General features: G+C 45.5%; 1 protein-coding gene across 19 annotated transcripts in view; it reads left to right on the top strand.

Moving 5' to 3' along the window:
• RGS6 (regulator of G protein signaling 6) overlaps positions 1-15,916 on the top strand; it is a 615,519-nt gene that overhangs the window by 520,825 nt on the left and 78,778 nt on the right. For all 19 annotated transcript variants that reach the window (XR_008687250.2, XR_016038168.1, XM_088839478.1 and 16 more), the window contains 6 exons: positions 1,236-1,300; positions 5,177-5,253; positions 7,945-8,026; positions 9,576-9,650; positions 11,537-11,635; positions 12,754-12,815. Coding sequence is in view for 17 of the 19 variants with exons in the window: in XM_088839478.1 (XP_088695604.1) it covers positions 1,236-1,300; positions 5,177-5,253; positions 7,945-8,026; positions 9,576-9,650; positions 11,537-11,635; positions 12,754-12,815 (460 nt within the window). In the remaining 2 variants the exon portion in view is untranslated. The remainder of the gene's footprint in view (positions 1-1,235; positions 1,301-5,176; positions 5,254-7,944; positions 8,027-9,575; positions 9,651-11,536; positions 11,636-12,753; positions 12,816-15,916) is intronic.

Raw genomic sequence — 15,916 nt, 5'->3', positions numbered from 1 at the left:
ACCTTCCCTCCTAGTCATGCTATTACTCGTTCATACCATTTGTCTGTTGTCTCCCCTGGGTCATTCTACTTGCCCCTGGAGAAGGAAAGAGATACTGAAGAAGCAGAAGCAGGAGAGGAAGTGATGAAGGCCATGTTGGAGGAAGAGTATCCTGACAGTTGTAGGCCAATAGCCCTTCCTGAGCTTGGGAAGGGACACCTAAATTGTCCTCCCTTTCCACTGTCCACTCACTCGACCTGGCAGGCTCCGGAGCTTGGTGCAGGGGTCCATGCTGAGTAGGACACAGCCTCTGTCCTAGAAGAGCTTTCAGCCTGGAGCAGGGGCAGCTGGTAAACTCACAAGTGCTGCACAGTTGAATTAGGTCCAATGGTTGAGGATGGATAGATGCTATCGGGAACACCAAGCTGGGTCTTCAAAGATTGGTAGATGGTTTCCAGATGGAGGGAAATAAGACGGAAGAGGAAGAGGCCTCCAGGCAGTGGACACATACACAGAGAAGTGGAACCAGGAGGGTTTGGTAGCCTCGCATGCCTGACTATCCACTGGAAGGACTGAAGCTGCAGCTGAAGCTCTAACACTTTAGTCATCTGGCGCAAAGAGCCGACTCACTGGAAAAGACCCCGATGCTGGGGAAGACTGAGGGCAGGAGGGGAGGAGGGCAGCAGAGGGTGAGATGGTGGATGGCATCACTGACGCACTGCACATGAGTTTGAGCAAAATCCAGGAGATGGTGAAGGACAGGAAGCCCAGGGTGCTGCAGTCCATGGGGTCACAGAGAGTCGGACGCGACTGAGCAGCAGCAGCAGCATGCCTGAATGAGGGGGGAGAGGCTGGCAAGGCAAGCGAGCCTAGGTCTTGAAGAAACAGACATGCTGCCTTTAGAAGCCTGGCCTCTCTTCTGAGGCCTCTAAGGTGTCAATGCGGGAAATTTAGGCAGGAAGGTGACATGGTCGTGTTTATGAAAGGTCGCACTGATGGAGGCTGTTTGGGATGAAGCAGAGTGAGGAGGATGAAGGGAGATTGAGGGGGTCCTCATCAAATCCTGACCTACAGAAATATTCCTAGAGGTCAGATGGCATGGCGTCCACAGAAAAACATATTCTTCACTGCACAGTGCTGGGCACATACAGTACTGAGGGCTGGCTGGCTGGATGCGTGGATGAACACATGAGTGGGTGGATTATGATTCCACCATACCTCTAGTCTTACATGTGTTGTAATTTCTCTTCCCTCAGCCATCTACCTCTGTAAGAGGACAATGCAGAATAAAGCAAGGCTGGAACTGGCAGATTATGAAGCGGTAAGTTTGATTATTTTCCAGATACGGTGTAGGAGGAGAGTGTAAACTACCTGCAGTTCTGACTCAGCTTGCATTTTTCACTTTTTCTTCTCCCAACTCCTTCAGACCGTGGAAAGGAAGTCTCTTGTATTGCCCTTTTTTTATTCCCAGCTCTTCTTACCATCACAATATAATCATATCTTTATATAAAGGACTCTCAAATCTCAGCAATAAAAAAACAACTCAGCTTAAAACTTGGCAAAGGACTAGAACAGACCCTTCACCAAAGAGGGCTTAAGTATGACAAAGAATCATCTGGAAAGGTGTTCAACAGCCTTTAGAGAAGTACATACTAAATCCATAATGAGATACCACATTAGAATGGCTAAAATTAAAAGTACTGATAGTTCAGGTGCTGTTAAGGATGTGGTGGGCAAGTGGAATTCTCCTATATTGCTGGTGGGAACGCAAAAGGGTGTGGCCACTCTGAAAAATGGTTTGGCAGTTTCTCATCAAGTTCAACGCATACGTACCATTTACAACCAAGTAATCCCACTTTAACTACATACATACCCCCAGAGAAATCAGAACTTACAGCCAACACAAAAACCTGTACACTAATGTCCATAGTGGCTTTATGGGTGATGCCTCAAAGATGAAAACAGTCCAAATGCACTTTAACAGATGAATGGTTAAAGAAACTACTCTACAGCCTTGGAACAGAATACTATTCTGCCGTGAAAAGGAATGAATTATTAATCCAACCACTTGGATGAATATCAAAGACATTATGTTGAGTGAAAGAAGTCAGTCTCAAAAGATTGCAAACTGTGATATTCCATTTATGTGAAAAAGCTGTCATGAGGGAAAACAGATCAGTGGCTGCCAGGATGCATGCAGCTATAAAGAGATGGCATGAGGGAGTTTATGGGGCAGGTGGCAGTGATAGAACCATTCTGTATCCTGATTGTGGTGGTGGTTACACAAGCGTATCCATGTGTTAAAATTTATATTACTATACACCAAAAGAAGAAAAACAAATTTACTATATGATCATTTTTTTAGCTTAATATATGATAATTTTTTAAAATTGCATCTTCAGACCCAATTCACCAGTACTTGGCAGTAGATGCAAAATCTTAGGGCCAAATCCAATCCAGAAGACAAGATGGATGTCAGATGGAGATATACACTCCCAACTTTCCTTCTCCTCCTTCTTTTACAAGGTGTGATTGCTTGCAGAAACTAGAGACCCTACCACACTCATATCCACCCCCATTTAATAGAGCCAAGGCACAGCGAACTTGAAGAGTCACAGATAATGTTTTAAGTATTTAAAATCTGGGATTATAAGATCTTTCCCCCCAAACCACTGTTTGTACAGGTCACAGAAAACCTAGAATATTGGGCAGCTTTTCACAGGCCCTCCAGAGGAGGTGTTGTCTAGCCACGAAGGGCTGACAGCCAGGAGAGGGGGCAACATCAGGGGCAGTGAAGACTCCTCACCCCTGGATACTCCAGCATGAACGGCACCTTCAGATTCACCCATCTCCCCACGTCCCTCCCACTCTTATGGCCTCAGTCTTCCAAAACAAGAATGAGGCCCTGCTCACCAGACCTTGTCACTCGTGGGTACCTGCACCCAAGTCCACCCGCCCACTGAGCCACCACTCCCTTTTCTGCAGCCCAAGGGGAACGTGCCTGCCCTCAAGAACAGGATGGGTGCATGGCCCTCCACTCTTTGGTCCCACTGGCATCATGGGACCTGTGGATTGGTGGGGAGTCAGCAGTGCAAGTTTGCTGGGAGCCTTGGGCCCTGGCTAAAGTTGACTTATCTGTGGGAACCGTGAAACATAAATGTGTTGGGACTTTATGATCTCCCCAAGCACCCCCAGCCTGTCAGTTCTATGGCTCTAAGCATCCTAGGCACCCAGTCCCACCCCACCCCCATCTGCCTCGTGTGCCAGCAACCACCCATCTTCCAGAAGACCGCTGGCTGGCTCTTTGGGCACCCAGCACCAAGTGCTTTAACTTGGACATGACTACATCCCTTCCCGAACATGACCTATAGGAACAATCCAGGGTGCAGAAGCACGTGGCCCCTCCATCCCCTGTCTCCCCTCCCAGTAGTTCCCATGTTTTTAAAAAAGCTCCTAAATAGAAACACAACAGCACCAACCCCTAACATACTTTATTCTGTTTTCTATTCTCTTGCCCTACAACATTCTGCTTTGGTATTGGTAAAGAATATGGCATTAAGATGTTCTTTCACATTGAAGTTCTGTCAAAAATTGGTTAGAAACTAAAAAAAAAAACAAAAACATTTTGTTTTCACAATTCAGTACTTTTATTATTTTTATGTATATTATATTATATAATTTCATTATTTTTTCCTGATGGCATTGTGTCTTTGTAAAAACAAAAATTCAAACAACAAAGAAAGCAGAGAAAGAAGCCTGCAGTCCTTTTTTCTGTACATACATTTTTTTTTCATAACAAACCTAGATCACACCATAAACATTTATTGTGTAAGCTGCTTCTTTCTCCAGTCATATACTGTAAGGATGTTGAGACTTTTCCTATAGCAGCAATAATAATCTACAGTCTCATTTTTAATGGCTGTCTAGTATTCCATGGTATGACTGTATCATGATTTAGGTAACTGCTTCCCAGTTGACTGACATTCAGGCTTTACCAGCTTTGCTTCCTGTGAACAGTGAGAAAAACAAAAGTAGAAAAAAAAAGTGAAAGTTGCTCAGTCGCAGCCAACTCTTTATGACCCCATGGCTATACAGTCACTCCATGGAATTCTCCAGGGCACAGAACTGGAGTGGGTAGCCTATCCCTTCTCCAGGGGATCTTCCCAACCCAGGAATCGAACCCAGGTCTTGAACCCAGGTCTCCTGCATCGCAGGCGGATTCTTTACCAACTGAGCCACAAGGGAAGCCTGAGAATACTGGAGTAGGTAGCCTATCCCTTCTCCAGTGGATCTTCCCAACCCAGGGAATGAACCAGAGTCTCCTGCATTGCTGGCAGATTCTTTGCCAACTGAGCTATTGGGGAGAATCAAACGGTTGATTTTTTGAAATGTTTACACAGCAAGCCTTGGTAATAACTGAGTTTACATGTGTTGGTCTTCAACCAAAGCTCCTTTTATATTAATAATCCACTAATGAGGGTAATCAATTAGTTTTGGCACGAGCTCTATGAAAACACACAGCATAATGTGGGCTCCTGCCTTGCATTCCATCAGAATTAGGCGAGTCATTAAGGGACCTGTCAAACACCCCGCCCCACTGTCCTATTGTGCCACTAGATTGCTCAGCAGACTTGAGGAAAGGCTTCTTCCCTCTCCCTCTAAAGGTGACCCAGGATGCCTTTTCTTTCCTATGGGTTTTGGGTTTTCCTTTCATGAACATCACAAACGTGGGCACTCCCTTCTTTCCAACTTTTGAATCTGGACTTTCAAAGTCATTAATGCAAGGTCCTCTTTCAAAGTCAAATCTTGAGAATTCCTTCTTGGTCTTGCAGTCAGTTGCAAAGACCCCCTCATTCCTTCCCTAAATCCTGCGTGAACAATCACAATCCAGTCTCCCTGTCTTCAGTGGCCTTTATAAATGCTGTGTGAGTCATGTTCCTGTAAAACACACAAGAAAAGAAGAATCAGGGAACCACACAGACTTCAGACTTAATGGCTGTGTAAATGAATATTAATAGTTCTGCTCTGTACATCAGGGTCTGGTGCAATGTCAAACTGGGTTCATGTCCGGTGGATTTAAAGTAGGGCCCTGCTGGTTTTTTGCAAGTAACCAAAACAGATGGCTGCCTTGTAATAAGTATCGATGTGCAAACTCACGATGATTAATGCCTTCTTGTTGATTTTCATTTCTCTTTAGGAAAACTTAGCAAGACTCCAGAGGGCCTTTGCAAGGAAGTGGGAATTCATCTTTATGCAAGCAGAAGCACAAGTCAAGTAGGTGAACTTCATAGGGCCTCTTGCAAAGAGAAAAAGACTCTCTGGAATTTAGAGGTGCTATGAGAGTGAGGTTTCCTTCCATGGCCAGCCATGGTTAGTCACTATCTCTCATGACAACAACTGAGAAGAAATCAAGGTCAGGATGGATAAGTTACATTTCTGTCACCCATGACACCCTGAAATAATCTCCAAAGTGTGTGTTCCAGCAGGTAATGGACTCCCTCCCAAATATATAACTCTGATTCTAAGAAGCTGTACCTAATTCCCAAGGAGATTTCCAAATCTGTGCTCGGAAGCTGAAAAACACTAGACCCACTTTACTTGTTGGTCTGGAAATTTCATCTTTCTAGGAAAACATACTGGAGTTTTAGGAAAGCCAACAAGTGGCTCCTCCTCCCTCTTTCCTAAAGGGAAGGATTCAGAACCAATCAAAAGCAAGGCACAGAAGTCAGACATTTGGAGTCCAAGATGTCAGATTGCTACTGATAAAACTAGTGATGGGACATGATTTTGGATCTATGACCACCAATCATTGCCCTAGAATTACAGTTTCCCATCCAGGGCAGAACTGGGTATCTGTAGTGCCACCCCCAAATCTGAGGGCAGAGTCAAGCCCTGTAAGTTTACTGCCTGCAGAGAACAGGTGTCCTGAGAACAGACTGACCCGGACAGGGCAAAGATGGACCAACCTCAGCTTTCTCTATTTCTTCTTTCAAATGTTCCAATAAGTAAATCAAGAAGAGATGAAAGGAAGAGAAAGCCTGAGTGTTTTTTCCACATTCTTCCCTCCCAGGGAGTGTAGTGGAAATTCCTTTCTCTGTAAGGAAACAGAAGTGGGAAGTGAATGTCCCCCAGCCTGGAAACATGGTCATCAACCAGATCCTTTTGATTCTGGGAAGTGGATTTGCTCGGGTGGGGTTCTCTCTTGTCCTTTTTGGCAGCGGGCTCTGATTTAGCTGCAAGTTGGAGAAGGAAATGGTAACCCACTCCAGTATTCTTGCCTGGAGAATCCCATGGATGGAGAAGCCTGGCAGGCTACAGTCCACGTGGTCGCAAAGAGTTGGACACAACTGAGCGACTGAACAGAACAGATGATGGAAGAAATGGGACAGAGGGGGTGGGGAAGGGACGCTGAACTGGGAGGAGGTGAGTATCTTTTCTCTGGGCACCACCTGCACCTGAGCAGCCCCCAGGGCCTTCAAAGGGCCCCTCCCCGCTCTGGGCTGTGTTGCAGTCCATCCCCCAGGGCTGTGCTCAGGCCGATGACCAATCTGGTTGCAGCTGGAAACAACGTGAGGTCCTCCGGTCCAGTGAACTGTACCCCCCTCCCCCTCCCCCTGCAGCCTCTGCCCCTTACCCATGATTCCACGTGCCCGCCCGCCCTGCCTCAGTGCTCCCCACAGCCCCTGAGGAAGGAGAAAGCAGGAGGGTAGGTGAGGGGTGAGAAGGAGGAAGAATTGAGCCAGTGCACTCAGGAACCACTGGGAAGAGAAGAGAAGGTCTGGTTTACACTTTCAGGACCACACAGCATCATCGCACGTTATAAATGGAGGGGAAAATACCCCTTTGTATATATATGGTATTTCTCGATTCCCTATTTTGATTAACGACTGAGGTGACTTAGCAGCAGCAGCAGCAGTGATTACATTATAATTCTGGGCTGTTTAAGTACACAGCAATTATCACAAAAATCACAGGGTTATTATGACTTTATTTTAGTCTAGTAAACTAAAGTACTCCCAAGAGAGCCAAGAACCAGGAGTTACACAGCAATTAATCTAAGTTACTTTCTACTTAGATAACATGGAGTGATGTAGGCTGTTTTTTAAGGCTCTTACCTATGCTCCTGATCACAACATGAAGAATCTGTCTTGCAATTTGTGCCTCCCCCAGCTGAGGCCAGTGGTATTTGCCTTCTGGATCTTGTCATACACTGGGGCTATTACTTTGCTTTTAGAGAATCAGATGGTTTAAGTGACTTTTAAAACACATGAAAAGTGTGTTCGTCACTCAGTCATGCCTGACTCTTTGCAACCCCATGGACTGTAGCCCACGCCAGGCTCCTCTGTCCACAGAATCTCCAGGCAAGGGTACTGGGGTGGGTTGCCATTTCCTTCTCCAGGGGATCTTCCCGACCCAGGGATTAAACCCAGGCCTCCTGCATTGCAGGCAGATTCTTTACTGTCTGAGTCACCAGAGAAGTCCTGTTTTAAAACACATAACTGCAGCATTTTGAAGACATTTCTACTGATTCTGAAGCTAAAGCAAACTTTCAAGTTTGAGGATGAAAGATTACAAGCCTATGGTTATATTCCTTCTCGTAACTTGAATATGCAGTGTCCTTTGATAAGGTGGGGGAGGGAGGAGCATGACAACAGCTAAGGCAATTCTTAATAATTCAAATGGACAGCTGCATTCCTGAGCACTGAATAGGCTCCCCCTATTCATTATACATAATCAGTAATTTGCATCTAGCTGAAAACAAGCTCTCTTACCATGTGTGGGCTCCTTAAGGGTTCCTTGAGGGAACTATGCACCCATATCATACAGCTCTGCAGAGAGCAGGAGCCACACAGGTGCCAAGAGCCCTATGTACACTAATCTATAAATGGGGCCTAGAGCTGGCACGTGGATCAGGAAGGAAAATAGAAAAAAAAGCCTCTGATTTCCCTTTTCTCACCCTTTCAGGATTGATCGGAAGAAGGATAAGACAGAAAGGAAAATTTTGGATAGTCAAGAACGAGCCTTTTGGGATGTCCACAGGCCAGTGGTGAGAAAGCTCTCTTGGTCTGTTTTTCAATTTTCTCTCTTCCTTCACTTAAAAGAAAAGACTGTCTTTAGCCACGAGGCGTCTCACTCTGAAGAATGTTGCTAAGCTTTGTGAAACTGGTTTTGCCATTCACTCAGATCATCTCAGTAGATCTTCTGGAATGTATATCAGTTCCACCTTTTACAAATGATTCATTCATGAAATATGGAGTTGGAAATGGGGGAGCTGTGGGAATTCCACCCAGGGAACTTTGGGCCCCAAAGTTTACAGTCCTAAAATAAGCAATTTCCATTTATAATGTTATTCAATTCCAACTTCTAGAGTATCCTCTTTCAAATACAAACGATTGATGTTACTCACAGTCACTGGTCATCGAAAGAACTGAATTAATGCATTCTGAGTCATTATCCTGGGAGAAATACGGGGTTAGTTTCTTGTAAGCCTCCAGTCACATTTTCATCAATCAATCAATACAGAACCTTGTTTAAAGTGTGTTTCAGTTTAAAGCCATCTTATTTAATGTATGTTGTTGATCACTGACTTTGAACTCACAGCGCATGCCTGGATGGCACTTATCTAATACACCTCTTTTCTCCATAAAGCAAACCCCAGCCTTCCTGTACTTAGGAACACAAGACGGCACATCAGCACTGGGCTTCAGGGCCATGTTAAACAGCCAAATAACCAACAAAAAACACAAAAATGTGTAAAACACGGTGCTAAATAGACCGTGAAAAAGACGCTTGTTTACAGCAGGAGAGGAGACAAGAAGGCACCTCACAGGGAACATGCAGGTCAGGCAGCTCAACATTTTCGCTGCTCTGCATACATGCACCAGTGACCATGAAGTCACCACGAGCATCAGTGAGGGAATTATAAGTCGATTTCAGCAAGTAGGCAGATTCACAAATATAAAATCCATGAATAATGAGATCTGATGCATTTCTAATTTTATATTATTAAAACAAATTTTGCATTTTCCTCATGAAATGAAACTAAAATGAATAAATTATGTCAACCTTCCTCAAGTCTGATTAGAAGCAAAACCATAGCCTGCCAAGCTCCTCTGCCCATGGAATTTTCCAGGCAAGAATACTGGAATGGGTTGTCATTTCTACTCCAGGGGATCTTTCCAATCCAGGGATCAAACCCACGTCTCTTGCATTTCCTGAATTGGCAAGCAGATTCTTTACCACTAGTGCCACCTGGGAAGCCCTTAGGTGGCTAGGTGTGTGAAATAACAAAGGCTCTAATGGAAGCCATCCTCTGCTTTGAATAATGAGTTTACTCTTATAAACTGTACACTGTACCGTCTGCATATCATCCTTAGACAATATGAGGAATGCTATTTTATTTCATATGAGAACTCTATGGAGGAACACATATTACAGATGGAAACACCTTTGTAAAAACAAATTGTCAATGCAAAATGGAGGTACTCATGTATCATGTGTAACAGGAAAGATGAAGACTGGTTCTGAGGGTGTCCCTTGAGCCAACTTGGAAGGTATGATTGTCACCTAGTAATTTATATGATTTTTTTCCTCAGCCAGGCTGTGTGAACACAACAGAAATGGATATCAGAAAATGTCGACGTTTGAAGAACCCACAAAAGGTTAAAAAGGTTCGCTAGTTTAGCTGAATTAAAATTCTTGATGGGAATTGCCCTTGCATTTTGAATCCTGTTCAAATAACAATTTGCTATTTGTAATTCTCCCTGTTTCATCCTTGGAAACCATTTCATTCATTCTACAAATGTTTATGGAGTGGCAGGTGCGGGCTTGGCTGCAGAAATACAGTGGCAAGTCCTACAAGTGAAAGTGAAAGTCGCTTAGTCGTGTCTGACTCTTTGAGACCCCAAGGACTATACAATCCATGGAATTCTCCAGGCCAGAATACTGGAGTGGGTAACCTTTTCCTTCTCCAAGGGATCTTCCCAACCCAGGGATCAAACCCAGATCTCTCACATTGCAGGTGGATCGTTACCAGTTGAGTCACAAGGGAAGCCCAAGAATACTGGACTGGGTAGCCTGTCCCTTCTCCAGCGGATCTTCCTGACCCAGGATTTGAACCAGGGTCTCTTGCATTGCAGGCAGATTCTTTACCAACTGAGCTATCGGGGAAGTCCCTAGCCCACAGCCTGGTAGGCATGAAGCAAGCCAGCAGGCGATGGTGGGAAGTTCAGGATGGTTCAGGAACACCAGAAGGGGGCACCAGACCAGGGGCTTCCCAAGGATTTCCATAGCAGGCTCAAGGGCACAGAGGTCCAAAATAGCTCTTGACTCTGGGGAGGCAGTGGAGAGGAAAGAACACATAAGGACCATAAGTAATGAGATCCTTCAGGGACTGGCTTGATACTTTGACACAAGTGAAAGTCTTAGTATAGTTAGATCTCCCCCAAGTCAAACCACCATCTCATCCAGTCATGAATGATCCTATGGGCATTTGTGTTCCACTGTACTGAAAAGGGCAGTGATTCTCTCTCATCTATATACGTGACATGACATATGTATCAACTCCTTCATTTTACTTATATATTTTGTTCTTCATTGAGTTATTGATACCCACTGTATTATCCTTTTTAAAAATCTTACATAAAAGAATCTTTGTTATTATCATTGCAATCAGGAAAGTATGTGAGTGTGTTGCTGTCATTTCGCAATACCAGGGTAATGGAAGGCCAGAATAAATAGATGACAGATTCAACATCTTCATATTTTTTACATTAGTCTTAAAATGTCCTCATTTCATTTTTAAAGACCCCCTAATTCTAATATTCCAGAATTTCATGGAGCCCCTGTGCACCTTATCTGAGCCTTCCGTGATATGATAGATTTCAGCTATAAACTGTACCCTTCAGGGTTGTATTTCTTTCCCAGAACAAAGAGTGTCTTTAATGTATTTCTAACAAAAGGAACAGATTAAAAGTAGCCATAGGTGTGGTTATGCGGGAAAACTGAGTCAAGAAAACTGGTCAGATGAAAAGGAAAAAATCTGAAACCCTCCCATCTCAAGTTTGTACCAGAGAGGCATAACCAAGAGAGAATCTAGAGAGGGGTCTCTTTGTGCATAATCTTTAGCTGTTCTTGAACCTTCTTGTGTCTCACAATCACCTGGAGCATTTGATAAAAGTGCAGACTCCCCGGCTCCACCCACAAATATTCTGGTTCAGTGAGTCTGGGGTAGAGTTTGGCAATGTGCATCTTTATCAAGTACCCAAGATAATTTTTTGCAGATAGTCTATGGACCATATTTGGAGAAGCACTGTTATGCAAGGAGACCATCAATGAAAGGAAGGATTTTCTAACAGTGATAACCCAAAGATGGGACCAGTTGTCTCAAGAGCCAGAGTTCCCATCATTGGAGAAATTCAAGCAGAGGTCGATGACTTATTGTCAGGATGTCATAGGGGAGGGCAGAAGCATCAGACGAGTGCTCGAAATAGCTGACCTTTTGGGCCTCCTTCAGCTCTTGATGGTGCTTGATTCAATGCTCTCATTTCTTCTCTAGTCTGTGTACGGTGTGACTGAAGAATCCCAATCGCAAAGCCCGGTGCACATCCCCAGTCAGCCAATCAGGAAGACTACAAAAGAAGACATCCGGAAACAAGTAAGTGAATTGGTGGCCGCACTCTCAAAGGGAGACGTGGCCAGTTTGAAAACCTTTCAAATGTTCACAGGGAGCTTTAAGTTCCCGGAAAGCACAGTGGAAGCAGCTGTGGGTGACTTGAACCTTTGAGCACTGTGTGTGAATAATTCATGGATGCTCAAGAGAACTCCTCCACTGAGTTACTCCAGCAGTTAGTAGAAAAGGACATAATGAGTTACCACAACACCATGGGCTGACTGCTGTAGTAGGGTTTTCTACAAGATGCTGTAGGAGCTGGGGGGGAGGGGGGAGGGGGTGGTTAGGGGGCACTCATGTCACAGGGTCCTTAAAATTGTAATGCACTTCCAGAGCAAACCAGCTCAGGACCACCAACTTCACTGCTCTGATTCAGAAGGAAAGCTGACAAATAGAGCAAGCCCTACTCCCAATGCTATCTCACCATTATTTGGTTCCATGTTATCATCCTCCATGATGAGGAGTTAACTTGTCAACCCAAGTCAACAGACAGTGGCTGGCTAATTACATTACTCCTTTCAGGGAGTTCACTGGTAATAAAGTGACTTGAGGAACTACTTTTTACATTATGCTTTACTGGCTTTTAGGGGGCACCCAAAGGCTTAACCTGTGAGGTGTCTGACCTTGACAAGTTTATTATTGTGTGGGGGAAGGGAAATAGCTTATGGAAAATAGCTACTCAATGATTCCAGGTAAGTACATGAAGCACACAGGTGTGATGTAGGTGTGAAAGTTGGGTCGGAGATCACTGAAGAATAGTCAAACCAAATAGTTAGGGTGTGTGGGTTACCTCCATGCTGCTTCTAAGCTTTGTAGAATATATACTATCTTTAAGTTAGCAATCACTTTTGGGAATCAAGCCTTAAGCCATAACACAGTACAGGAGAATATGTGATGTAGGCTAAACTGTAGAATGTATTTCTTGAGTGTGGTAAGAATTTCCGAAAGAAGAAAATATTTGCTGGAGTGAAACTTACAGGGCTGGAGAAGTCTGTCCAGAGGACGTGTTTGGCTTTGGTAGAAATACAGGATTTGGGTTCCTGGGGTGAAAGGGTGAAAATATCCCAGTTTAGTCTTAACGCTTCTGTTCTGTCTTTCCCCAGATAACATTTTTGAATGCACAGATTGACAGACATTGTTTAAAAATGTCCAAAGTGGCTGAAAGGTACGTTTCCCCTTAATGTTATTATTTTTTTCTAATTCAGCAAAGGAGAAATATTCCAGGGTTATGGCTGATGAGTGTGTATCAGGAGGCAGACCACAATCATTTCTTAAACTGATGGGTGAAAAAACCACAGGCCTGTTTGAGTACAGCTAAGATAGCAGACCTCCCTTGAGTGATGTCAAGAAATGTTCTGTTGCTAAAGCTTTTCGGGAGGGTGGCTGAGAGACCTTGTCAATCAAGGATGAACGACCTTAAAAGCTACATAATGCACATTTACCTTCAGCCTCTTGATTAATTCAAATAGAATTGCTCCCTTTTCAGCTGTAAAATGCCCAGATTCACTTTATAGGGGGAAAGAATTATGTGTGCCCTTTGAGGTGCTGGCTGTGCAAACAGGGGAGACTGGACCATCAGGAGGCATTACGCCTCCACACACCATCAACCGCCCAACTGCATCGAATCAGCTATAAAGAAAATATTCAGCACCTGCAGCCTGGCTTCTGCAGGAGCTTAGTGCTACAGTCTGTGCCAGGAGTCGGTTCCACTCTGTTAACTCATGAGAGACTTGATTTTTGTCAATGAAACAGTCTGTTTTTGAACTTTTTTAAAGAGGGGAGACCACCTAGGGAGCCTATGTGGAATAAATCTGAGCAGGTAACCCCAAACCAGAGGTTTATTCATCCATGTGCTACTGTTAAAGTGGCGACCAGTATCTGAAGGCTCAAGGGCTTGAGCTGGGTCTTAGTATACAGTGGTCATAACAGTAAAGTGGGTCCTTTAAGCCCACCTGACATGGAGGGCCGGCTGTGTGTTCAACCTGTAAGCCTTTTCCCTGCTGGCCCCTGGGTTCATCCACATCTCCTTTCTAGAGAAATAACAGCAAAAAAATCAAGCCAAAGAAAACTCCACACACAAATGCCAAACTGGGATTTACACTTTGCCCTTAGGTGGCCAAGGACATCCTTGGATATGGGCTCATCTCTTTGATGGCATCTTGTATCTATTCCGGGACTTCTCAGTAGTGTCACAATTGACATTCTGGGCCAAATACTTGTTGGTGGCAGGAGGCTGTCCTGCACATGACGTTTTGCAGCATCCCTGACCTCTGCCCACGCATGCATGCTCAATGACTCAGTCACTTCCTACTCTTTGCAACCCCATGGACTGTACCCTGCAAGGCTCCTCTATCCATGGGATTTCCCAGGCAAGAATACTGGAGTGGGTTCCCATTTCCTTCTCCAGGGGATCTTCCGGAGCCAGGGATCAAACCCACGTCTCCTGCACTGGCAGGCAGATTCTTTACCTCTGCACCACCTAGGAAGCTCCTGACCTCTACCCGCTAGATGCCAAAACCCCACCTCACAGTTATGACAACAAATCTGTTTTCACACACCATCAAATGTCCCAGGAGGGGGCAAAATCGACCCCATTGTGAATTCCTAATATTCCTGTTTTCCCCCAATGCACGTGCTTGAGAAGGTTGCCATGGCTGGAGTTCACCTCATATTAGACAAGTGTTCTAGGAGTCACAGTTTTAGCCTGTGGGGAGTCACAGTTTTTAGTGGGGAGCCTCCTCACCCCACTATCATAATGTGGGGCTTTTGGAGTACCAGGCTCTGAGGTTGCTTTTCAAACCTCACTGTGGTTTCATCCCGGCAGAGTGCTTGTGAGTGAAACAGCTGGGAGGACCTCGACTCCCCTGGTGTCGTAGCCTGTGAGGAAGTGCAAGCTTCTTTCTGAATGGGGGACATTAATGTCTGTCCTGGCTGTCCTAGGATCAGAGCTAGCCGTGGAAGGACACCCTAAAGTTTGCAGACCTCGGAGAGCATGTATGTGGGCGTGTCTTTCCCTTGGTCTGCTTGTCAGTGGTTTTGTGCCTGATCATCCAGGTCAGGGAGGGGGTGAAGACTGGACAGTCTTAAGCCGTCATGCTAGGAATTGGACTCAGTGATTCAGAGTAGATCAGGGAAACTGCATTTTGAATACCCGGTGGTGGACTGACCAGGTCTCTGAGGATTTGGGGAAGCCACTGCCCACCACGCACAGCGACCTGAGAGCTCACTCAAAAGGGACACCCAGCCTGGTCTCATCTTTGGGGTGGAGGGAAGGATCTCAACCCCGTCAGCATGAGGGTGGCCAGCTGTGTGGGTGTGCATGGCAGGAACGCAGACAGCCCTGGCGGGGGCGGGGAGCCTGGACGCACCCATGTTTGTTTACTGGCCTCACCTGGTACCAGCTAATTATGCTTGAGAGCCTGCTCACACCCGAAGAAATTATTCATTCCGACCCTGCCCTCCTTACTCCCCAGCCTGAAGCTTTCACGAGTCTCCGCCCAGCAGAGACTGCATTTCATTCCCAGCAGCAGTAACTGGCAACCTTTCAATGTGACACAAGGGTTTTTCATTAGAGCCACAGGAAACCCCCAGATAGAGAGGAGGAGGGAGAGGAGACGGGTGTTAGCAGGAGATAAAGCAGCCTGGAGCCTTGGTCTGTCAGCGGCTCGGTGGGGGTGAGAACAGGGAGGTGGCGCTGGCAGCTGGCCTTGGGTGCCACTGCTCTGCTCGCCAGAGGTGACAGCTGAGCTATCTCAGGTGGGCGGACCTGGGTTCCCTGGACCTGCTCCTGGTGATCGTGGTAATTAGCCAGAAGCCATCAGGCAAAGGACCACAGCCTGCTGAGAAAGGGTGCATGTGGTTTTCCCCTTAGTTCTCTGAAACTGAAACTGGGGAGAGGGCAGGAGGGCTGGTGATCCTAAAAGTCCAGTTCTAAAAAAGGCAGGAGTCAAGATTGGGTCAAAGGATGCAGCCAGACACAGCTGAGAAGAGAAAAAGGAAACTGCAAAGTAAAGGAGCTGAACCACACGATGTAGGGGATGGATGTGGAGCCAGCCATCTAGGTTTGGATTCCGCCTCTGCCACTCTCTAACTGGGTGATCTTGGGCAGGTTGCTTCAGCTCTCTGTGCCTCGGTTCACCTCTTGAAAGGGGAGACAGCAGTGGTGTTTAACTAACAGGGTTCTGAGTTAATCCTCTGTGAGAGCTTGATCCAGTCCTTGGCACTTACAACAGTTGCAGTGAAAGTGAACAATTATTATTTTCCAGT

Source organism: Moschus berezovskii, chromosome 9 (assembly GCF_049115385.1).
Source record: "Moschus berezovskii isolate FMDL1 chromosome 9, NW_MosBer_1.0, whole genome shotgun sequence".
Classification (NCBI taxonomy): Eukaryota; Metazoa; Chordata; class Mammalia; order Artiodactyla; family Moschidae; genus Moschus; species Moschus berezovskii.
Note: the sequence above shows the minus strand (reverse complement) of the source record. Positions and strands in the feature narration are given on the sequence as shown.